The 26,065-nt window shown below is 40.1% G+C and overlaps 1 protein-coding gene across 1 annotated transcript in view; it reads right to left on the bottom strand.

Annotated features, from left to right (window-relative positions):
• Positions 1 to 1,945: 1,945 nt before the first annotated feature.
• RAB38 (RAB38, member RAS oncogene family) overlaps positions 1,946 to 26,065 on the bottom strand; it is a 61,443-nt gene continuing 37,323 nt past the window's right edge. The window contains exon 3 of the mRNA XM_066253693.1: positions 1,946 to 2,831. Coding sequence (XP_066109790.1) covers positions 2,679 to 2,831 — 153 coding nt within the window. The 3' untranslated portion in view covers positions 1,946 to 2,678. The remainder of the gene's footprint in view (positions 2,832 to 26,065) is intronic.

Raw genomic sequence — 26,065 nt, 5'->3', positions numbered from 1 at the left:
TAAAGGCACATATGAGAAAATAATCAATGAACAACAACTAAAGTGCTGCAATGATGAGTAGATAGTTCTTATCTCTCTCTCTTCCGATCTGTCTGTCCCTGTATGTCTCTAACAAAAAACAAACAAAAAAGGCATCTACTCAGATAGTTCCTCCTACATTTCAGTTTCCGACTCACTATAAGAATTCTGATTTTAGTGGCAAGACTTGCTAGCTTTGTGAATTCAGCTTTCTTTACAACTCTGCTTCTCCTGAAACCAAATCTTAGGCCAGATTTTCAGCAGGTCTATCCTGTAGCGAAGGAAAGGAAGATTATTTTGATTATTGGTTGGATGTCTTCAAGTTTTCATATCAAATCCTGAATTAAATGTTGGCTTACCAAGTCTGTAATTTTTTTTTTCCTACAGAATTTCTTTGGAGGTTAACTAACTCCACAATTCATGTCTTTCAAACAGAAGAGCAATACAATTTCTTCCATTGTATTTTATCCCAGTACATCTGAGAGAAGTCTTAGTAATTATGGTGCTACATTTTGCCAGGGATTAGTACCATGTTATGCACCAGCATAGGGGTCCTTGCTACCACCTGGGTGGTGAGTGATTCATTGCAAGAAGCTGGTATTGAGGAACTGCTTCCTAGGCCATTCCTTTTTTTTTTTTTTTTTGGCATGCAAGAGATAGAAAGTGGGCAGGGGAACAGACAGGGACAGACAGACAGGAAGGGAGAGAGATGAGAAGGATCAACTCTTTGTTGTGGCACCTTAGTTGTTCATTGATTGCTTTCTCATATGTGCCTTGATTGGTGGGTTCCAGCCAACCCAGTGACAACTTGCTCAAGCCAGTGACCTTGGGCTCAAGACAGTAACCTTGGGCTTGAAGCCAGTGACCTTTGGGTTCGAGCCAGTGACCATGGGGTCATGTCTATGATCCCATGCTTAAGCCAGTGACCCTGTGCTCAAGCTGGCAAGCCCACACTCAAACCAGTGACCTCAGGGTATTGAACCTGGGTCCCCCACATCCCAGGTTGATGCTCTATCCACTGCACTACCACCTGGTCAGGCCTAGGCCATTTCTATTCCAACTAACTCTGACTGGGCTTGGCTTTTCCCATAAGACCCTGAACCAAGGATTTGAGAGAAGGTAATTTATTTTGGAAATGAAATCAGAAGCACCAGTAGATGAGTGGGGAAGTGGAGATAGAAGGAAAAGAAGCTAATAAAGGATGAGTTGGATGGGAGGTTCCCCTATGAGAACCAGGAACTTAATACCACTGGGAAGTTCTGAGAGGCTGCATAGTGCATGCCTCAGAACTGTCCTTCCTGAGGGACAAAGAACCTAGGGTATTTATCCCACAATTCCTGCTATCATTGGTGGAGAGCTGCTTCTAGACATATTAGCTCCCTGGTACTTCTGGTCTGCCTGCCTCAGAGGTTACTTGCTCCAGAGATCAAGGGTCACAAACACTGATAATAGGAAGCTGTGCTGTTGGTGCTTATGGAAACCATGGATGCCAAAATAATATGGGCAGGACACAGCAAAACATCTGTTACAAACAATAAAGCTCCTATGATTACATTATGAACATCAAATGGAAAACAATGCCACCAAAAAGTAGCAGCTACCTACAGCATATCTGCACCACAGCTGTTTTGTAAAGCAAGATATCACCATGTACAATTTAGCTGGGTTTTTTTATGTTAATTGGTTTGGCACCTTTCTTGATAAGACTAGATGAGGATATAATTCTCTGCATAACCAAAGAAATCTATGTGAACAGTAGCTATAGACAAAATAGACTCATTTCAGTTTTATTATTACTCAGAAGTTCCTTTAAATGCACAGTTTCCATCTCCTGTCTGAAACAGAATTTTAGAAATGAGTCTTAAGAATCATGGATACACTAAAAAAAAAATTCACAATACTAAGAAACTTGAAACACTTTCAGAAATAAGGAGACAGCATCTGCTAATGTTTTATTTTTCACTTGTGAAAATATATACAATATATATTACATGTACAAGTTCCACAGCTGAGTCGGAGGAAGCTGACAAAGGCACATACAACGGGGTAGGTCTTTTCATATATTTTTCAGTTGAACCAACATTCCAGGCATGGCAAGTGACAACAAACACAACAAAAGTAAGGAAGCCTGTGTACATGACTCTGAAGAGCTAAATCAGGGAGAACTCTGCAGTGTGTTTGAGAATAGAGGTCATCACTGCAGAAAATATCACTTATACTTAGGAGGCCCGTCAGAGCTGCAGAGAATGTATTAAAATCTGGAAAAGATACCAGAGGCAAAGCAAAGGCCAAGGCTTCACTTGCCAGCCAGTCTGCTCTCCTACCCTTTCTCTTTAAAACCCAAAGCCTTGGCTGATTCAACGAAGCAAATAACAGGGCCCACTGTGCTCCTGCAGAATTGTGGTCAGCTACAAGACGGGATTTTTAAAAAAAATTTTTTAACACACTAAATATTTTAAAAGCTTGTAAACACTGTGCTGATGCTGGGGAAAACATAAAAAGAACATTTGCTCTTTCTCTCTTATAGGAAAGATATAGGCATATATCTTTGGCTTGCCACACATGGTCCCTAACATGGCCTTTACCAAAAATGGTAAAATTTGAGGCACAATATTTGAGATGATGGGATTATTTCCACAATATGCCAGCAAAGGAGCCCACTAAGACTTGGCACAGCCGGAACAGCTGACAACCTTGGGTGACGTGAGGTGGGGCTTCACGATGTCCGGCTCAATGGATTCCATTAGGTCGCACTCATTTGCCAGTATGTGTTTCACCAGGCATCTGGAGGCTTCATCAATGTTTATATTTTCCTGAAGGGGAAAAAAACAAAACAAAACAGCTTATCTTATTCAATTTTCTAAATAATGCTGGAGCAGAGACCTTTATGTGACAGAAGGGTGGTATTTTTGGCAATTCATTTAAATATCCCTTCCTATAACCTATTCATGAATCCTCTTTCTCTTCTCCTAAGTTTCACTGATTCTTTCAAAGAACTTTATTTTTTAGTCCTTCACACAGGTAAAAATATTTATTTTGTTTTGTCACAGAGGAGGAAGAGTGTTTTGTAGGCTCATTTAGTAGGTTGAATTAAAGTTAGAGGGCAATTTTCTTATTTTTCATGTACTCTTAGACTATAGCATTATATTGCAAAGTACTTACCTGCAGTGTACTAAATACAAAATCTTGATCTTCAATAAAATCAATTTTGACTGTTTTTTATCACAATTTGTAGAACTTCTCTGATATGTTTCCTCACAGTCAATGTAAAGAGATAAGGACATCCTTGTCTAACTGTATGAGTACAAACCTTGTTGTCCAACCTGAAGTGTAACTGCTTATCCCTAAGTTTTGTATGTCAGAGTTGTTGATATATTTTGAAATCAATGCATAACATCATATTATACAGAAAATGTAAAAAATGGTAATGGTTGCCAAATGGTATTTATGCCAAATGACATTCGAAGTGAATATTCATTAGCATGTTCCCTGTTCTTCAAGCTCAACCCTGAGTTCACCTGCTATGAAAACTTAAGGGAACTTTGCTAGTTCAGACAACAGCCTGGTTGCTTTTTCCCATCTGCAGAATGGTTCTGGCGGTTACTAAATCTAAAACAAGTTGACGTGTTGCTTGCTTTTGTGCTTGTTTGTGATGTTGTTTTTATTGGTTTATATAGGATACCAGAATTCCTGTCTCTGAGTCTCCCCTTTCCTCATCTGTACAATGATCTTGATGATAATAGTATCTAATAAAAATTGCTTCCCTTCACCGGTATAATGATCATTGGTGCTTTCACAGTGTGAACATGCCAGGTACTTTATATATACAATCTTTTTTAATCCAAGATTTTTATTTCTGTTCTTACAGATTTGTTATTATTGTTGGGGGTGGGAGGGTCCTGTCTACCTTTAACTCAAGTATCTGCCTCATGCTATGGAAGCTAGTCTGTAGAGAATAGCTTACTTCTGTCCTCTTCTCTGCTGTGCAGGTTACTATGCCTTCAAGTCACTACCCATGCTTGGCATGCCTTCTGCCACTCCTCTTCTTCCTAGTGTCATGCCCAGGGGTCACACTTGAACGACTTGCTCTTAGTCAGTATCCTGACCAAGGTAGAGACACATCCAGCTAAATGCTTTGCTCTGGAGTCCAGCCATTTGCTTATGTGACCATTTGGAAGTCAGGTCCAGGTCCTCTAATGCCTCAGGTTCAAAAAAGGTGGGGATTTGTATTTAGCCTTCCTTAGTCTTCCTGGCCTTGGCCTCCTGGGCCAGCACATTTCACTAAATAAGCCCCATATTTGGGTGGTTATGGGGTGTTTGCCCAGCCATTACTAAACCAATACTTTGGTTCCCATTTGGATACTGCTTGTGTGTTGGAGAAGGAGGCAACAGAATTGTTTCCCAGACACCAAACATGGTATTTCATCATATCTGTTTGCAGAGAATAAAACTGAAGTTTAGAGAGATTAAGAGACTTCCCCAAGATCACACTGTGGGTGGGCCTGGAGGGCCAGAACTCAGACCTGGTCTTTTTGACATCCAAGCCTGGCCCTTACTGAGCTATATTCCTTTTCATGATTGTTCTGAAGATCAAGTGCAATAAAAAATAAGTCTTTACCATCATATCAGGCCTAACAGATGCTCAATAAATCTTGGTCCTTTTCTCCTTCAGACATTAGAAGAAAAACATGTTTCTATGACAGGAAAATCTAATTATAAGCATTAAAAAGGGCCCTTTTCATGTACAATATAAGTTAGATTTGCCAGTCGAATTTTAAAAGTCCACTCATATATTAACATACCAGTTAAATGGGGTTTTGTTTCATTAATATGCAAGTTGCAAAATCTAATAATGAGGAAAGTGAAATGCTGGTTGGACAAATCAATAATAATCCATTATCATTATGAGAAAACTAGAAACTCAGCCCAATTAGGGGCAGCCTAGCCAGATCATTTTAGTAAAAGGTAAGATGAAACTGATGAAATGGTTTGTGAAGTTCAACACACTTGAATAAAGGTTAGTTGGTGTCAGCATTAGGACATGAGACCATGTCTAGTGCATCAGAGCTCAGGTGTAGCAGTGCCTGCTTTTAGACTGTGTATAGGCCTGACCAGGTGATGGCGCAGTGGATAGAGCGTTGGACTAAGATGCAGAGGACCCAGGTTCGAGACCCCCAAGGTCGCCAGCTTGAGTGTGGGCTCATCTGGTTTGAGCAAAGTTCACCAGCTTGGATCCAAGGTCGCTGGCTTGAGCAAGGGGTTACTCGGTCTGCTGAAGGCCCATGGTCAAGGCTCATATGAGAAAGCAATCAGTGAACAACTAAGGTGTCACAATGAAAAAAACTAATGATTGATGCTTCTCATCTCTCTCTATTCCTGTCTGTCTGTCCCTATCTATCCCTCTCTCTGACTCTCTCTCTGTCTCTGTAAAAAATAAAAAATAAATAAATAAAAGAAAAATTCTCTAGACTGATATAGGAACAAAGTGGCCCTTCATGGTGACTGAGCCGCTTTCATTCATTCAATTTAACATATTTTAGATTCCCACTAAGTACTAGACATACGAAGATAAACACAATAAAATAAGTCCTGTCCTTGACTGAGCTTATATACTAGCAAGGTTTATATAAACAGCAAGGGCATAATAGGATGATATTTATTGTTATTTATTGTTATTTATTCCAAGGTTTGGAAATGGCATCTTGAGCCAGATAACTGGAGGGGCTTGAATGCTAAATTGGTGGGGTAAAGTCATTGAGATTATTCTGTGAGTAAAGTGTTAATAAGCAAAACACAATACAAATCTATTAGAGAAAACTATGCAGATGCTCGGCACTCTGTTTTATCACTTAATCTATCAGTAAGTATTTAGTAAATACTTACCTGGTGCCACAGTGCTGAAGGCTGTGGCACACCTATTTCAGATTAGAGACTCCTAGAGAAAGCCAGAAAGAAGAGCAAGCTCATTGTGTACTCCTGTATTTACCACATACAGACTACAGGAAGGTGTGGTGGGTAGTGTTGAGTATAGACCTGAATTCAGCCAAACTCTTGTCTCAGCTTCCCCACTTTTTGGTTGTTTGACCTTAGAAAAATTCCTTTGCCATTTCTTGCCTCAGTTTCCTCATCTGTAAAATGGAAACCAAGAAATCTACTTTACAGGTAATTATAAGTTAAGAATGTTAATAGTTAGCACAAGTGAAATGCTTAGACCAGTGGTTCTCAAAGTGTGCGCCAGGGTGCACTGGTACACCCTAGAAGATTTCCAGGTGAGCCTTATGGTTTTCCAGAGAAATATATGCCTGTTGGGGACCAAAAAACCAACAGGGTTTTTGGAGTTTAAATTTTTTGGAGAACAGAGGTGTGGGGAATTGGCTATAAACTGACAGTCTGCCCAACCCCCACCTCAGTTGCCTGATTAGGTTGCAAAAGGCTGTTAAACTGTGGTGCTGGATTGTTTACACTACCCCCCATGCTCCCCAGAAAGACTGGAGGCAAGTTTCTTCTATCCTTTGTTTGGTGAAAAGTTAAAATGATATATATGGTGGAGGTTTTGGATTGATGATTAAACATAAGAAATTGTCTCTTGAAGCCTTTTGGATTTCTATAAAAGAAGAATATGTGGCAATATCTAAAAAAGCTTTGAACATTTTACTACGATTTTCAACATTCTATTTATGTGAATTAGGGTTTTCTACCCTCAACACAATTAAGAGTAAAAAGAGAGGAATTCTTCAATGTATTGACAAGGAAATGAGAGTTTGCCTTTCAAATATATGCCCAAACATTGAAGAAATCACTAGGACACGTCAGGCTCATGTTTCTCATAAACACAGGAATGAAAAAACAGAGTCGCGCTGGGACCTGCCAAATTTACTAAATCTTACTAAGAATGTATCTATATATATAAAAAGATTGTCGTTTTTTAACCCTTCTTTTTTATGAATTCTAAAAAGCATAACTCAAAAAATGTAACAAAAAATATTTTTAATGTCAGAATAAATTTAATTTTGTCATATTTATTTCGTTTAATTACCATAAAAGCACATTTGGACTTTATATTTTTTTCTTTAATATCTGACTTAATTATTATAACATATTTCTCAGAAATTTGTATATAGTGCGCCTACAATTATTTGTAGGATTTTAAATGCGCCCCGACATCAAAAAGTTTGAGAACTGGCTTAGACCGAGACTTAGACAAGGACATAGAGTAGACATTAATCAATGTTGTCTATATATTCTTCTCCTGTAATCACCAGAAGAACATGATAATGTGTGTATTCCAGTCCCTCAGTTTGCAGCCGAGGATGCTGACATTGAGAAGGGGTAAGTGGCTTGCCCCAAGACACACAATAGGAAGTGGCAGGGCCAGGTGTGAGCCCAGTGGGAAAAGTAAACACTACTATCTATTTACTATATGCTTACTACAAAAAGCAAGGTGTTTAATGTTTAAAGCACAGGAATTAGCCAGATCCTGTCTCAGCTCCCCTAGGAAAATATTTCCCCAAATAAATAAAGGGACAGCATAGGAAGGGCACGTGTTTCCCACACAAACAGGTAGGAGCACGCAGTCAGGGCCTCAGGTAAGGCTGGTTTCTACTGTGGACCATCTATCCACCACTGAAGTCACAGCCGGCATCCAGACGAGGAGAAGGAATAGGAAAGTGGAGCAAACTTCTCACTCCCCTTCTGTCCACGGCCAGCATGGTTCAGCAAACCGTGCCTGATGGAACTACAGGTTCAGACCTTTTGGGAAATGATATTGCAATATAATTAATTGAGCTCCTGGGAACGCAAGTAGACACAGCCAAGTGCACAATTTCTAGGTGATTGTGAAGAAGCAGAACTGCTGACTTGAGTGCAAAATGCTACCTGGGAATTTTTATTTGCATTGATTCAGGAAGGTAGTAACATCTCCAGGAGCATCTTCTGCTAAAAAGGAAATTCATCCATTCTATTACTTCCAAGAGAGGTACACTTAGGCCAATTCTGACTGATTTATTTACATATTTGCAATATGACAAAATAGTCTGTTGTGCCAACTGTTTTCGGTTGATGTGTGCTCTCATCTTTCTGCCTCTGCTCAGAATCTTTTCATTTATTTCAATAAGCACGCCTGACAAACAGGCTTTGAAATTACAAAGAAAGCATTTTAGTAAAAACAAATGATAGTAACCGCCGGTTATTATTTAACGTCTATGTGCAGCATATAGCAGGTGCTTTACTTATGAAATTACATTCACATTCAACTCTCGCAAAAATCTGTTAAAGAGTTAATAGCCAGATCTTGGTCAATCTGTCATTCCAACCAAACCTGGCCTAACTCTACTTCCTATCCAGCTCTCATACATAGCTTACAGTGTCTCCCAGGATTAAAACATATACAAAATAAATTTTATTTGTAAAGCATTAGGTCTCAATCCTGGCTGCATATTCAATTCACTTGGAGAGTTTAAAAAGATTGTTGCCGGGGCTCTCCTCCCAGACATTGTTATAACTTATCTGGGATGGAACCTATCCTTTATAAAAAAGATTCTCCACTTTTAAAATGTGCATCCAGATTTGAGACACACTTGTATAATTAAGATTGTCTTTAAGGCAATAGTGAACTCTCTGGAAATAGCATTTAATACAGTGATTTTTAAGCTGCACTGATTCTACTCTTCCTGTTGATAAAGGCATGTGCATCTAACTATCTGAGGTCTTGGGTACTTGTCAGTTTTTTTAATTGGCTCTTTAGAACATCTGTCTGGTGGCAAATTATTTAATCTCTGACCCGCGGTGCCAGAGAGCAAAAATATTCTAGCAGAAATCCTTCACTTCTGCCTAGTTAGAGGCTGGCAAAGAATTCATCCTCCCCTAATCTTTCCAAATATGATACATCAACTTCAAACAAAATACCAAGTGCATCAGAGGCTTCGAGGTAAGGGCACTAAATTCCTTAGCCCCGTGAAATTTTAATTAGAGCAAATGGCCCGCTGGATAATAACACCACTGTAAGAAATTTTACACAGAGCAGGGTTTTCAAATCTTGCCTCTAAGATTCAGCGCTTGTTTACCGAGCACAAAAGTACCAAACACTTTGCTAATTTCATTTACTTTAGTTCCTATCTAATATGGGGTGAACGTATGTAGTATTTCTGTCTGCTTAGCACTTCTCCCTCATCCTAACATCACTCCCCATTTCCTTTGGGTAACTGCCTCCTCCCTGTGCAATCATGAGCTTCTATTATGGCTCCTCCTAACTGAGCCTTGTGTCTCTGAAATTGTTTTCAGAGTGGCATCTAATTTCATCTTCACGATTAAGCTGAGATGGGAGCTGCTGCTCTCATTTTACAGATAAGAAAAGAAGTGAGATTCAGAGAGGTTAAATAACACACAGAAAGTCTCAGGAAGAGGCAGATTCTGACTTCCAACTTCAATCCTCAAAGCTTCCATATCTTCTCCTTTTCTTCTCCTTGCTGACTTCTTGGAGTCTAAGGCCAATAATCTGTTAGTGCCCAAGGGAAGGTCTGCCCGAGCCCAAAGCCCATGGAGTTGTACATCCCACGTTCTCTCCATGAAAGGAGGTGAAGAGTTTGATTTATTCAAACCAGGTCCTAATGGCTCTACTCTCTGAAAGGTCCCAGACTCCAGTCTATGTGATATACCCTGGGAAGGGGACATATTGTCACTGATTTCAACACAGGACAGAGCCACACGGTCAGTGTGAGTATATGGAGAAAAAAATTCACAAATAAAAGCAGCTCCAAAGATCATGTCCCTTAGACAATACCTGCCCCACCCTCACCATAGTCATAATTCAGCCCCTGTTCTGCACGCACTAGCTGCCAAAGTCCATTTTAAACCATCTCTCTCCCCTTTTCTACAGCCCCAGGGCCTCATCCTTATAGCTCTCTTCCGTTATCTCCACCTTCCTCACTCCAGCAGCCTCTGGAACCTGACTTCAGCCACAAAACATCCCCCAACTCACACAGGGCCTCCCAATATTAAAGAAGGGGGGAAGTAGTTATCACTGATCCAACCTGTTCTCTCTGACACATCAGAAAATGAAGGCGATGGAGGAAAGTGACTCGCCTGGCATCAGACAGGCAACCTCTCAGCTCCTGCTGCTGATGCACTTCTGTTGCTCATCTCTTCTGAGTAGGCTTCTCCCAGCACTACGAAATGTAGCTTCAGTGCTCCCTGGCACTTCCTTCCTACCTGGCGCTTAGCACTGACTCATCACTGCCTGTTGTCTGTGTCCTTAAAGACAAGGATTGTATCTTATTTTATCTGGTTTCCTGACTACTAGCACAGTGCCTAGTTCATGAAAGATCTCTAAACAGTGTTACCCAAAGTAACTGGTACCTGTTGATAATTTACTATATTCCAGGTACTGTTTAAGTATATACTTTATCTGTATTAACAAAGTGACTCCTCATGAAAATTCAGGTGAGGAAATTCAAGTACAGAGAGGTGAAAAGTTTCCCCAGGGTCACTTAGTCAGCCAAGTCTCTGGTACCTGGTTCTCCAGCCAGGATTACCCACTACATATGCGGCCCCTGAAGGTTCCGCTGCTGTTAAATGGCACAGCCAGGCCCAAGTGCAGAGCCCTGGCTCTCACCTGCTGTGCACACTCTTCAGGGAGCGTTTGCTGAAGGGAGGAAGAATTATGTCTCCTAACTCAATGGCCAGGGCTTTATTTCTAAATCTCAAAAATATGAATAAGCATTCCATGAGTCTTATGTTTGGCCTAGAGTGGTTTATTTATTTTAAATTTCTAATGTCCAAATGGCACCCATGGACTCTAATTTGCCACACACCTCAGTCATGTCTGTGACATTCCTGGCTTCTAGAAGAATTTGACGCCACCATCCCTGCCCACATCAGGCACGGCAACACTAACACTACGCAGACACAGCTGTCAAGGTCTGTTTTTTTAAGAGTTCACCATTCGTGTGATACATTGCCAACATACCACTAATGACTATAAAGAATCAGAAAATTCATAGATTTTACCTCTACTAACAGATGATTTTTTTTCTTTGTTGCAGCTCCTTATTTTTTTATTTATTGCTTTCTCATATGTGCCGTGATGGGGGGGGGGCTACAACAGAGTGAGTGACCCCTTGCTCAAGTCAGCGACCTTGGGCTTCAGGCCAGCAACCTTTGGGCTCAAGCCCATGACTATGGGGTCATGTTGATGATCACACACTCAAGCCAGCGACCACTGGGCTCAAACCAGTGACCATGAGGTTATGTGTATGATCCCATGGTCAAGCCAGCGACCCTGTGCTCAAGCTAATGATCCCATGCTCAAGCTGGATGAGCCTGCACTTAAGATAATTTTTAATACAGTAGCTTTTTTTAAATTTCCCTTTCTGAGTCTTATACTGAAACAGTGCTAGAGCCCCGATAATTAACTTTGATAAAAAATAGAAGAATAAGCATAAGCATAAAAACTCTCATTTAGTCAAACTTAATAAGCCCCATTAATGAAGACATACATAGCACCATTCAGTTAAACTATTTTGTCATTCATCAGTTTTAAAAAAATTAATGACCCACCAGTCAGAAAATATTAGGAGTACATTTATCGAACACTTACTACTGAACACTTACTGAGGTATATACCATATACCCTTCTTTTTTTTATTTAGTGAGAGGAGAGGAGGCAGAGAAAGACTACTGCATGTGCTCAGACTGGGAACCACCCCGCAAGCCCACTAGGGGGTGATGCTCTGCCCATCTGGGGCATTACCCCATTGATTAGCAACTGAGCTCTTCTCAGTGCTTGAGAAGGAGGCCATAATTATAGCCATCCTCAGCATCTGAGGCCAACTCACTTCTATTAAGCCATGGCTGTAGGAGGGAAAGAGAGAGAGAGAGAGAGAGAGAGAGAGAGAGAGAGAGAGAGGTGAGAGGGGGAGGGGTGGAGAAGCAGATGGGCAATTCTCCTATGTACCCTAACTGGGAATAGAACCCAGGACATCCACACACTGGGCCAATGATCTACCACTGAGCCAACTGGCCAGGGCACCATGTACCTTTCTTTCACACATAATTTCACTTTCCCCTTACTACATGTGGCTATACTACTAATCTATTTTACAGACAAGAAAATGGAGACACGTAGGATAAGCTATTCAGCCATACTATTTGCTGGACTTAATTCCAATTAAAGTCCTATTTATTGAGTGCTAACTATGAGAAGAAATTATGTTTTATTAACTTATTTCTATCGTGATCAAATGCTTTCACTATGACACCTGTATGTGCCAGGTCTGAGAATCGACACAAGAACCCTGCTGTCTCAGGTAGCAGCAGGATGTAAGGGAAAGAGAATTAGCTTTGAGTCAAGCTTTAGAACTTGGTTTAGCCACTTACTGTGGGGCCAACGGAAGTCCAAATCCTGGGCCTCGCCGGCATAATCTGTAAAATAAGGCTAATAATAACTCTACCTCATAGGATTCTTGTTAGAACTTTAGAATTAAATGATCCACAGAGATGAAGCACCTAGACATTATACAGGTCCTCAGATAAATACAAGCTCATATCTCATGTCTGCTTCCCTTCATCTTCTCCCTTCAGGTCATTCTTCAGTGATCACCTTTCATAAGAAGTTGCCTCTGACTCCTCCAGGCGGGGAAAAGCACCCCTCAATTCTGGCACCTATCACTGGGAAATATGTAATGGCCTGTTTTCTTGGCCTGTATCCTCCACTGCTGTATCTTAGTGCCCAGCATACTACTGCCTGCAGACAGTAGGCTCTAGTAAGACAATGGGTACATGGGTGAATGAAAACAATGAATGAACACATGAACAAGGCCCTCAGAAGAGCAACAAGTTCAGGTTTCAACCTGGAAATAATTTTAGATGTGGGTGATTTCTACAAGGAATGAAAAAGAAAACACATTCACTACAGACTATTTCACAAGTCAAACTGCCTGTCCTTATCCTGTTTTCCAAGTTATGATCTGACACCATTCTTTTCAGGTGAAATGAAAGGAGGCCTGGCTGAACCATTTTATAAAAATTGAGCTGAATGACTAAAGCCTTTGCAGTTCAGCAGACCCATACTGGAGCACTGATTCTGCTCTTTTAAAAATAATTCTTTATACCCTGTTGTTCCAACAACTATTTCAATAACAAGATAAATTTAGGCAAAATACTTTTCTTGGGACTCACCTATAATATAAAAATAACAGCACCCTCCAGACAGAAGTAGGATGATTAGAAATATTATATTTGGGACAAAAGCAGAACTTGGATAACATTATATATTTTATAATTATATATTATATTATGTACAATTATTTTAATATCCTTTCCTTTTAAGAATGTTCATAAAACTTAATGGTTCATTCTAGCTTAGCAATTTCTTTTCAGAACTTTAGTTTATCTTTCCTTTATATACAACTCTTTTGTTCAGTTAACTCTTCAGTACAGAGTTTGAAGCCCTTATTTTTCCAGACAACATAAATTAAACTGTCATTGTTAATTTTAAAAAAATTGCTTGAGTGAAAACATATAGGAAGGTGGACATGTTGATAAGATTTAAAAAGTCCATTTTTAATCACCTTTTTGTATTTGGAATGTCATGATTCTAGCTAACTATGGGGACTCTATCCTCAACCCTAGAGCCTAAGTCTGTCTTTCCCTACCAAATCCCTGATGTTGAACTCTGAAATTCCACAGTCAGATACCAAGTCATTCTTCGCCTGAGCAACCTCACTTAGCATATGCTATATAATTTATTTCTTCCTGGTATGCAATAATACAATACTATCCTTTTTTTTCATCCTACAAACTTTTAATAGCAAAGAAAGAGGTTATGGATCAAATTGGCCTTCTTATTGTATAATATTAAAATGTCATGTAACTAGCCCTGGCCGGTTGGCTCAGCGGTAGAGCGTCGGCCTGGCGTGCGGGGGACCCGGGTTCAATTCCCGGCCAGGGCACATAGGAGAAGCACCCATTTGCTTCTCCACCCCACCCCCTCCTTCCTCTCTGTCTCTCTCTTCCCCTCCCGCAGCCAAGGCTCCATTGGAGCAAAGATGGCCCAGGCGCTGGGGATGGCTCCTTGGCCTCTGCCCCAGGCGCGAGAGTGGCTCTGGTCACAGCAGAGTGACGCCCCGGAGGGGCAGAACATCGCCCCCTGGTGGGCAGAGCGTCGCCCCTGGTGGGGCATGCCAGGTGGATCCCGGTCGGGCGCATGTGGAAGTCTGTCTGACTGTCTCTCCCCGTTTCCAGCTTCAGAAAAAAAAAAAAGTCATGTAACTAAATGAAATTAATTTGTTACTCAACAAATAATCATTGAGCATTTTCCATGGACCAGGCACTATTCATCAGTCCTCATACTCTTTGCTTTAATAGGCTATGGAGTCAGCTCTTAGGTGATGCTTTTATTAGTCCCAGCTTCTACTGACCTCTGCTGTCCTTTGCTTAGAGGTAATCACTATGACTCTTGATCCTAGGTCAGGTCTTATATAGTCTCTTCTCTGGTCACATGCCTCTATTTTCATACTATGGCAATCATCTTACCTATTCCTTCTAGACCAGTGGTCGGCAAACTGGGGCTCACAAGCTACATGCGACTCTGTGGCCCCTTGAGTGTGGCTCTTCCACAAAATACCATGTGCGGGTGCTACCTCGATAAGGAATGTACCTACCTATATAGTTTAAGTTTAAAAAATTTGGCTCTCAAAAGAAATTTCAATTGTTGTACTGTTGATATTTGGCTCTGTTGACTGCTGCAGACCAGCGCGGCTCCTAATAACAGTGCGTATTCTGATGAAACGTACTCATCAGAAAAAATGGGACCAGGAGGACTCTTCAAAATGCCAATGGCAATATCCGAGTGCCCCATAGCCCCAGTTTGCTTTATTATATAGCCATCTGAAAATCAAGGAAGTCCTTGATACAGTTACACATCCAAGGCTAAAACAGGAACTCTGCCAAGGCATAAACAGGAATCCCCCCACCAGGCATAAGTGAAATCAACCAACATCTGAACAAAGAGTAAGAGGAAGGGCATGTAAATTGCTTCCAGCAACTTAAGGAAGCAAGTGAAGTGGGTGCAAATACTCAGCATCATAGCCAATATGGAGGTGAAGGGGGGAGAACTTAGCCTTTTGCTAAGCCTTGAATCTACAATGGTTTTTTGCCATTTACGGTCCACAACAGTTGATTAATGAGTTGGCTAACCACTGTTCTAGACTGCCTCCTGACTGCTCTAATTTAAGTGTAGCCACACTCTTACCTCATCCCTAATTCCCAGTTCAGAAAGACTTTGTTGGCTCACATTGCGCACTCAGAATCAGGCCAGACTACTAAACTGAGGGCCAGCCATATGGCCACAACTTACTGTCCTGCCTCATCTCCACTGGCTTCCCTTACTTGGCTGGCTTCCTACTGAATAAACCACAAGCCATTCCCACAAGGTGCTTGGTTTGGGTTATTCTTAATTCATGCCTCTCTGTAGATCCCCTGCCTATCCGGAGCAAACATATCTTGTCTGGGTTTGTCTACACACACACACACACTCACACACACACACACACACACACACACACGCATGTGTGTGTATCTTAAAGAGTTTTTTTAAAGTTATTTTTAATTAGAGTTGACATTAAGTATTATTTTGCATTAGTTTCAGGTATACTGCATAATTATTATCAATTACATAATTCATAAAGTGATTCCCCCAATGATTCAGGTACCTACCTCAACTGGAAGTATTTACCTACTGACATCTAACTGATTCACAAGGATTTCATTCTATTCTGCTTTTAACTTTTAGACGTCATTCAGGTATATTTCCCAATTTTAGAATCTTCTGGTTGTCTGGAATTTCTATTATTTGTACATTTAGTTATTTAGAGGAAAGTAGAAGGGCTCAGAACTGTCCTAGCTCTTCCACTGCTAGCTGTGTGACCTCGGGGAAGTCACCACATCCTCCCTCCCAACCTCAGATTCTTTACCAATAATCTGTGATAAAAATAATGCCCACTTCATCAAGCTGTTGAGGACATGCATAAAATGAGACGAGATATGTGAGAGAACTCAGCAACGGCGTCGGCCTGGAACAGGCCCTGAAAAGAAGGGAAGCAGTACAACACTGCATTAACATTAGTAAGTTCTATATTAGAGTGTTCGGACGGACTGACATACTCTTTGTTAGAGTAACATGTCTCAAACTGGGCTCTGAAATTTCATAAAATAATACAGGATAAAGAGGCATCTTATGGTTAAATCATTTTATGAAATGTTAAGTTAAAAATAATTTCAAAATGCTTCCTTATCCCAAAATTCCTCAGAGTCCTAAATGCTCACAGAATGTGGCATGCTATTGAAATTCTTGCATTAAATGGAGAAAAGGTTTAGCATCTGGGTGTCAGGAACCACAGGGAACAAAAGCACAGAGAACTTGGATCAGAGGGTAAAGATCTGCAACAGTAATGTGGATCAAGAATAGGCAGATTCAGCCTGACCAGGTGGTGGTGCAGTGCAGAGAGATTTGGCCTGGGATGAACTGGGATGCAGAGGACCCAAGTTCAAAACCCTGAGGTTGCCCACTTGAGTGCGGGTTCAACAGCTTGAGTGCAGGCTCATTCGGCTTGAGAGTGGGCTCACTAGCTTGAGCGCGGGGTTGCTGGCTTGAGCATGGGATCATAGACATGACCCCATGGTCACTAGCTTGAGCCCAAAGGTCACTAGCTTGAGTAAGGGGTCACTCACTCTGCTGCAGTCCACCAGTCAAGGTTCATATGAGAAAGCAATCAATGAACAACTAAGGTGCCGCAACGAAGAATTGATGTTTCTCATCTTTCTCCCTTCCTGTCTGTCTGTCCCTCTCTCTGTCTCTGTCAAAAAAGGAAAGAAAGAAAGAAAGAAAGAAAGAAAGAAAGAAAGAAAGAAAGAAAGAAAGAAAGAAAGAAAGAAAAAGAGAGAGAGAGAGAGAAAGAGAGAAAGAAAGAAAGAAAGAAAGAAAGAAAGAAAGAAAGAAAGAAAGAAAGAAAGAAAGAGAAAGAAAGAAAGAAAGAGGAAGGGAGGGAGGGAGGGAGGGAACTTTTTTGGCTGAGAGAGCCATGAATGCCACATATTTTAAACTGTAATTCCGTGAGAGCCATACAATGACCCATATACATTATGCATTATCCAATAAAAATTTGATGTTGTCCCGGAGGACAGCTGTGATTGGCTCCAGCCATTCACAACCATGAACATGAGCGGTAAAAAAATGAATGGATTGTAATACATGAGAATGTTTTATACTTTTAACGTTATTATTTTTTTATTAAAGATTTGTCTGCGAGCCAGATGCAGCCATCAAAAGAGCCACATCTGGCTCACGAGCCATAGGTTCCCAACCTCTGCACTAGATAGTAAATTTCTTGAGAGCAGACGTGGCACTTTTATGTACTTGGAGTGTTCCCAGCATCATACATTGGGCCTGTAGGCATGTATGTGCTCAAGTAATTTATGAATAAATTGACCTATAAAAAGGAAAGAGAAAAGAACCAATACCAATTAAAAATCACAAGGAAATATTATGGGCTGTTCCATGTTGAAATCTATTATACTGAAGTTTCTTTAAACTCAGGTAAACTTTAGCCAAAGAATTAACAGATGTGGGTCCTAACCCTGATGTTGCTACAAACTAGCTTAGTCACTGGAAACAGATCAGGTCTTCTATTGGGCATCAGTTTCATCAGCTGTGAAAGAAGATGTATGGCCAGTAGCCACAGCCACCATCACAGCTGCCTGCCCATGCAGGTTCACATTAGATTCGGACAGATGGAAATGAAACAATGGAGCCAAAAACTGGTGGGCCATTACCTTTAATCCTACCTTGCACCTGGTGAGCAAGTAAAAACACACACTGGGTTCCAAAACCCACTCATTCAGTGCTCACAAAGCTACTGACCTATCCGAGTTTCCTAGAATCAAAGGTTTCTAGCTCACTAGCCTTCTTCACCTCTGTTCCCCATCTCCTTCTCTCTGCACAAACTCTGCACAAACTGGCTTCTTCCTCAGCACTCCAACATCTTGGCTGCTTCTTCTGGCCTCCACCATGTGGCCTTTCTCTGCTAATCTCAAGAACCAAGAGAGAGCAAGCTCCTGGTCTGCCCCACTTTATAGTGTAGAAATCAAAATCTTTAATCCAATATACAAATAGGGAAGTCTCTAATACAAAGTCACTTATCTGAGGCATAATGAGATTCCTCATGAGAGTGCATCCCCTACATCATGTAACAGTCAAGGGTGTGGGGAAAAGTTTAGTCTTAAAACTAAGCCTTAGGCTATAACAACCCGGCCTGCTTACAGCCTGTCCCCCACACCCAATACAAACTATAAGCGAGCAAACATATACAGTGGTACCTTGAGATACAAACATACCAACATACAATTTTTTAAGATACGAGCTGAGACTCGGTCCGTATTTGTATTTAAGATCTGAGCAAAATTCCGAGATATGAGTCGTGATTCGGGAAGTTGCCGCTAGTTGGCATGTTGGTGCACGGGTCCTGTATCGTCAGTTTGATATATAAGTTGACTGACTTATGAGCTTGGTTACAGAATGAATTAAATTCGTATCTCAGGGTACCACTGTATATCATATTTACAAACTTATTTAACCAACAGGAGAGAATTTACATTCTAACTTTTTCCAAACAGGACTAAAGGTGACTCTTGAGACTATCTCCAGCCCTTGGTTTACGTAGTTAAACTTGTGGGAATCCTAAGAATAATGCTTCCTTAATGGGAAAGATTTCTCACATTGAGAGTTTAAGATGCTTATTCAGGCCGTCATTTACTACTGCAAGTACACTCTATCAACATGATTAGCTCTAAGTCGCTGGTTGCAAAAATCAGAACACATTGAATTGCCCAGGTCATCTGGAGGGTAGCTCCCAGGAGTGAAGGAATGGCTGAAAGATTCAGGTCACTCCAAGAACCTTAGGAAATAAAATTAAACTCTGAAACACCATCAGGTCAGCTTCCATTTTACTATCTGCCCAGCAGTTTTTTGCACACAAAGAGGGAGAGAGATGCCAGCAGCCTCTTTGCCACCTAAGCACAAAGGCCTCTGACCCCAAAACTGGGTTGGAGAACATCTGGGGAATGACTCTGATGAGTCTGGCTTCAGTCACGTGTTCACAGTGGAGAGAAAAGAAACTCTGAATCCAGGAGAGAATGATACCAGGAAGGGGCCTCACTTAGGTTATGTGGGCATTATGGACCAATCACGATGACTTGAGAGAGAGCACGTGGGAGATGGTATTTTCTGTTTGGACAACCTGTAGGTGGAGCTGAAAGGGAATGGCTGGGGGTATGAGCACAGAACTGGCCACGGAGAAATCATAGCATAATCAAGAAACTGTCAGTTGTACTTACTATATTGCTTCATGGACATTTGCTATCATCTATACTAGTTTGGATATATGTATTTACATTTTTGACATACATAAACAATGTATGCTTTTAAAGGGAAATAAAAACATATATTTTTCATAAAGTTTTATATTATAAATATATACATATCTAGTGGCATCTGATAATTTTAGCATATGCAGAATCAGGGAACACTTGAGGCTCTTACATTCAACATGCAAAAAGAGGAAAGTAGGGTCAAAATACAAATGATCTGAAAAAAAGTACCTCTTCAGAAAGGCATAGAGTAGTTGCTTAATCAATTTTTCTGGGGGGGGGGGGGGGGACAAGAGACAGAAGAGGCTTCTTAGAGCTTAAAACAACCTCAGTTCTGATTTTTATACAAATCCACCTAATTAAATAGATTCAAAAGGACAATAACTTTGCTAGATAAAGGATGTTTCTGCTTCAAATGTAAGCTTTAAAAATCCTAATTTTGTTCCTGCAAACCATTTAGAATGTATTACATGCTTTGTTGCATTATAAAATATTATTTAGAAGACAACTTATCTTTTCTTGCTTACCCTGGGTAAGCAAGGGTACCTCTTACTTTTTCTCTCTTCCTCCTTCTGCTGGTATCATGTATATATAGCTACAGGTGTATAGCTAATCTACTAGTTCAATGGGTTGACACCATAAGAATAAATATGGCTTAAAAGAGAAAGAATGCAGTTATTTTAAATATACACATATTCCTAATTAGAAACAGATTAAAATGTTAGTGAAATCAATTGGTGATTTGATTACAAATAATTCTAATCTTCTAGTTTATAATTCTGGTTATTTTCTAAGTTACTCATAGGCATATATACTATGTAAATATTCACAAAAGTTGTGAATCAAAGAGAATAAGAGCAATTAATTTTGAACCATGAATAGTTTACCAAGTCCTAACATCTTTTTCTTATCCCTCAAGCCCAGACAACAGAAAGGAGACAGCATATCTATAAATATTTCATGAACTTTAAAACAGAAATATTAGAATGAATGGAAAATTATGTAGGTTTTTTTCTCACAGACAGAAAAAAGAAATCTGTAAGATTGAGTCTGGAGAAAAATAAGGACAGAAAGCTCAGATACAGACATTCTAACTATGCAATCATTTGTTACCCAACAAAGAAGAAAGAGGGAAGAGATCTAAGAGAATGCAGCTGGACACAGAAATATCTCAGGAAAGATTGGGTTTAAAAATACCAAACACAAAAGATAAAAGGAGAAGGGGAGGAGAAGCGAACTCAGAACAGATTCAAGGGTGGTCTGGACTCATTTAAATAGAGTCAGGAAGCTCAAACCAAGTATAAAAATATGTCTAGAGAGAATGCTACATGCAGAAAATGATATATTGACACTATTCAGAGCAGAAGTGTTGTCACAGAGGGACAGACTAAAGCTTGAAAAATAGGGTGCAAGGTTAACAGATGACATAGAGAAAGCAGAGCTAAGACAACAAACTTACTTCATTCGCTTTTGTAATAAAGATGTCAGATTGAGCAAGCTGGAGACTACCTTTCCCATCTTATCTTTTAGTAAAATGTCCCTCATACTGTCCTGTGGACAGGGTGCCCATGGGTTGGCTTCAAAGTAAAATGGATCAATTTAAGTGGCTCAAATGGTGGCTGAGGACTAATAATTATTTAATTATATTAAACAAGAGGAGTAATTTCCAAGGTAGTGGCACAAAGCTCAAACCTCTGATGGGAACTAACCTCATTTTTATCAGAAGTTTGGAAAAGTCAAAATATTGGCACCCTCTACTACCTCCCCTCTCTGTGGCCTCATTTTCTTATCTCAATGTGGGAGTGCCTAGGGTTTAGTCATTGGTCTGCTCCTGGATTTGGACTTTTCTCCTGAACTCCAGAAGCACAATCAACTACTTTTTCTAGATTCTAACAAAATGGGAGTCCCCCCCCTTCCCGCTTAATTCATGGTTTCAGTGACTTACAGTCAATCACGGCCCAAAAACATTAAATGGAAAATTTCAGAAATAAACAAACAATTCATAAGTTTTAATTTGTGAGCCATTTTGAGTATTATGAAGAAATGTCCCACTGTCCCACTCCACTGTCCAGGATATGACTCATCTCTTGGTTCAGTGTATCCGTGGTATATACAGTACCCAACCCAACCATCAGTCATTGAGTAGCTGTCTTGGTTATCAGACTACAGTCATGGTATCATAGTGCTTGTGTTCAAGTAACATTTGCAGTAGCCAGCCTAACACTCCATCACAATATCTACATCACTGCCCTCACTTCAGCTCATCAAGTAAACACGACATCAATCTCACATCATCACAAGAAGAGTCAGTACAGCATAAAATATTGGAGAGAGATAGACCACATTCACATAACTTTTATTACAGTATATTAATATTGATCTATTTTATCATTAGTTATTGTTGTTAATATCTTACTATGCATGATTTATACATTAAACTATCATAGGTACGTATTTATAGGAAAAAGGTCATATATATAAGCTTCAGTACTATTTTCAGTTTCAGTATTCAATGAGGGTCTTGAAATACAATATATCCCCTGCTGATAGGAGAGGACTACTGTATGCAAAACTGAGTCCTGGATATCCCTCTGTTGACTCCGTCATATCTTGGAACCCTTATATCAGAGAATGTTAGCTCTATTGTTCCAGTTGTGGAGCCATCACCAAATCCTACCTTTCTCTCATTATCTTCATCCAAATTGTCAGGAAATCCTCTCTGCAGTATGTTCAAAAATACAATACATGTAGAGTTTGACAACTTCCCACAATTCCTCCTAGTGCAACAGAGTCCTAGCCAATCTGTTTCCAACCTTCCCCAGTATAATTCAGGCTCAACAAAACTGCCAATATGATGATTTCAATCAAACTGTATCACATCTCTGATCGGACCCAATGTCTTCCCACCTCACCCAGGGCAAAACTTAAAGTTGGTACAATGCTCTAGGATTCACATGACCCTATCACCTCCCTGACCTCATCTTTATCATTCTATTAAAGCCCAGTAGTCAGTTCCTACCACGGTGCCTCTACACATGCTCCACTCTCTTCCTGGACCATTCTGCTCCGAGGAATCTGTATGGCTCAAAAATGTCCCTCCTTCAAATGTTTAATTTAAAAAATAAAAACACCTTCACAGTGAAACTTTCTTTGATCACTTGTCTAAAATTGCTTTCCTCCTTCTGAACTGCCTTCTATATCCCACCCATATATGCCATACACACTCTAGACTTCTTACCTTAATTTTCTCCTTAGCACTTAGCTCATCTGAAAAAAATACATATTGCATGTATTTATCTTTTTATTGGCTGTCTCATCCACTACAATGCAAGCTCCAAGAAGCAGGCATTTTATGTTTTGTCAACTGGTATAGCCCTGGTGCCTTAAGCAGTGCCTGGAATACAGAGGTGAGGCACTCAATGCTTAATGAAGAAAGGATGAATGAAACTATGAAATAAGTAGTTAGATCATATGATGATTTTGAAGTACTATTAAAATATAATCTTCCTGTGTTTCCATGCAATGGTAGAAGAAGACATGATAACATGATAATTTGGAAGTTAGATATGGGTTTCTATTACTATGGTAACACTAGACCTTTTTCAACTTTGACAATTTGGCTTTTATCCTCATGTGTGCTGTTCTTTACAAAAATATGAAACACAAAAACTTAAGCTTTCTCTTCTCAAAGGAACTCTTCCTTTTCAAAGGGACTCAGTTGCCATAATGAGCTCCTTGAGATAGCATTAAAAAATGGGATTTATTACCTGCCCAGGTAGTGGCGCAGTGGAAAGAGAATCAACCCGGGATGCTGAGGACCCAGGTTCAAAACCCCGAGGTTGCTGGCTTAAGTGTAGGCTCACCTGGCTTGAAAGTTGGATCATAGACATTGACCCCATGGTTGCTGGTTTGAGCCCAAAAGTCACTGGCTTGAGCAAAGGGCCATTGGCTTGGCTGGAGCCCCATGGTCAAAGCACGTGTAAGAAGCCGCAACTATGAGTTGATGCTGCTCATCTCTCTCCCTTCCTGTCTATCTTTCCCTGCCTCTCTCTCTTTCTCTCTCTCTCATGCTAAAAAAAAAAAAGGATTGCTATTTACACACAAGGTTTCAGAAACATATTATATGGGTAATGCTAGGCACCCCACTGCTGTCAACCTCTCTTTATTTTGGGAATGCTGGGGAATATGAAAGATAAAAGTCTTGCCCTGTGGTTCTCAAAGATTATGCCTGCACTAGAAAAAGCAAAGTGACCAAGAGTTATACATGTTCTCAACAGAAAACTTCCTCTGGAGCAAACTTTCACAGGCAACATTATTCTCAAAAGATAACTTTTCTTCATTTAGTACAAGGAAATGGATTTACAACTCTTGATTTTTCTGTCTTTGGCTTTTCTAACATATTCCGAGGACAATGCAATCACTTAGAATACCCCTGGACAGGTCAGGCTAACCTAGTTTTTAACCAGTGCCCTGCATGTCAGGTCAGTGAGCAGGCTGCTGGAGAGGGGCTGCTGCCGCTCCTGACTTCCGTCTAATGGGGTATTGATTTCCCCCAATCCCAGCAGGCTGTCCCAGGGAATCAATACCTCACTGGTCAGTGAAGCAGACAGAAATGAAACATAAGACCTTGGGAGAGCAGGGCTGTCACCCACAAATCTAAGGGTGCTTCAAAGATATCAAACAAGACACATTAAAGAATGTAAAGGACCACAAAACCGAGGAAAAACAAAATCAATACTGAAAAATATGAAGTAATACAGGGAAGGAGAAATCAAGCATGCCTCAGCAACAAAACCCTTCCTGGGGCCCTGGCCAATTAGCTTGGTTAAGAGCGTCTTTTGAAATGACAAGGTTGTGGGTTCGATCCCTGGTCAGGACACACACAGGAAGCAAACAATGAATGTATGACTGAGTGGAACAACAAATGAATGCTTCCTTTACCCCTCATCTCTCTCTCCCTTACCCTCTCTATTTCTCTAAAAATTAATAAAAATTAGGCCCTGGCAGGTAGCTCAGTTGGTTGGAGCATCGTCTTGAAGCAAGCTTGCCAGTTCAATTCTCTGGTCAGGGCACATACAGGAGCAGCTCCAAGTTCCTATCTGTCTCTCTGCCTCTTTCAAAAGAAAGAAAAGTACTCCTCCTGAAATATGGAAGCAGTCCTGACAGAGACTCAGCCTTGCCTATTCTTTTTCCTTTTAAAAGTAGAAGCTGAGATAGAAAGCACCAGGTATATCCAGACTCAGTCAGACTGGAGTTTAAAATCCCAGTTCTGACACTCACTAGTTGTGACTTTGAGTAAGTCACTTATACCCAGCTGTACTTGAGGATAAAATAACCCGACTTTTAAAAGAAATTGTAATATATTAAATTATATAATAACTAAGGTTTGGTCAGAAATAGACAAGCAACAAAAGGACAAAGGGCATGAGTACCTTCTAGTCAAGCCTGGCAGACTAAGGGAATACATTTCCTTTTCTTACCAAAACTGAAAAATAAAAAAATAAAAATTCAAAGAAACTTAATGTTTCAAATAGAATCTCAAGAGGTCAAGTAATGAGAAAATGTGCATCAAGAGATTTCAACACATTTTTTAGAAATCTGAAAATAATGGAGAACAGTAGCAGATTTACTAGCATGCACATGACATGATCTAAAGGGGATGGAAAGGGAGATATGGATAGTAAGAAAGCTCAGTCATTCCCACAGACTCCAGGACTCATGCCCTGATAGTGGCTGAAGTCAGGGGGGGACTGGTTCAAGGTCAGAATGGGGAATGTTAACCGCACCCTTTCCCCATTCTTCCATGTAGAATAACAGCAGCTGGACATCTACACCCCTAGGCAAATACTGGTTTATCCTCTGAATAAACCAAAGAAAGGAAACTTGAGACTCAAGAGACAGCAAAAAAAAAATAAAAAAATTTATATATATATATATATATATATATATATATATATATATATATATATGTCAAAGAAAAGCCTGTCCATATGGCAGGTGGACTCCTACTCCCCCTCACAGAACTCTGGCATCTTTACCCCTACCAGGAGAGAAGGTTTCTGTAGAAAATAAAAGACCTCCACTAGATGATATTTGGGAGTCCCCAGTAACTACCAACCTAAAGTGAAATCCATTAATCAAAAATCAACACATTCACTAATCAAAAAGCCTACTAATACACACAGAGGTTAGTATATGCTTTTGATGGTCAAGTTCCAAAAAATAAATGTCCCGTCAAAGATCATCAGATATCTAAGGGAAACAATCTATATAAAATAGAACAAAATGAACTATAAAGATAACTCTAATGAAATATCTAATGCAAGAGACAAAAAAATAATTCAGAAAACTAATTAGTATTCTCACAAATACAAGTGATTACATTCCTAACTAAGAACAGGAGGCTATGAAAAAGAATCACTGGAATAGGGAAGCTCTTCAAAATGAAAACTGTGATTGCTGAAATTAAAAATTATAATAAAAGATTGAAAAGTAACTCAAAGAAATGTGAAAAATGAAATAAAAATTACAAAGTGCTGAAAATATGAAAAAAGCATGGTAGGTGCACAGACTAGATTCAGGAGGTGACACCAACCCAGGAGTTTGATAAAGAAAGAGCAAGGGAAAA

Source organism: Saccopteryx bilineata, chromosome 1 (assembly GCF_036850765.1).
Source record: "Saccopteryx bilineata isolate mSacBil1 chromosome 1, mSacBil1_pri_phased_curated, whole genome shotgun sequence".
Taxonomy (NCBI): domain Eukaryota; kingdom Metazoa; phylum Chordata; class Mammalia; order Chiroptera; family Emballonuridae; genus Saccopteryx; species Saccopteryx bilineata.
This window is presented reverse-complemented; position numbering and strand designations above follow the sequence as displayed.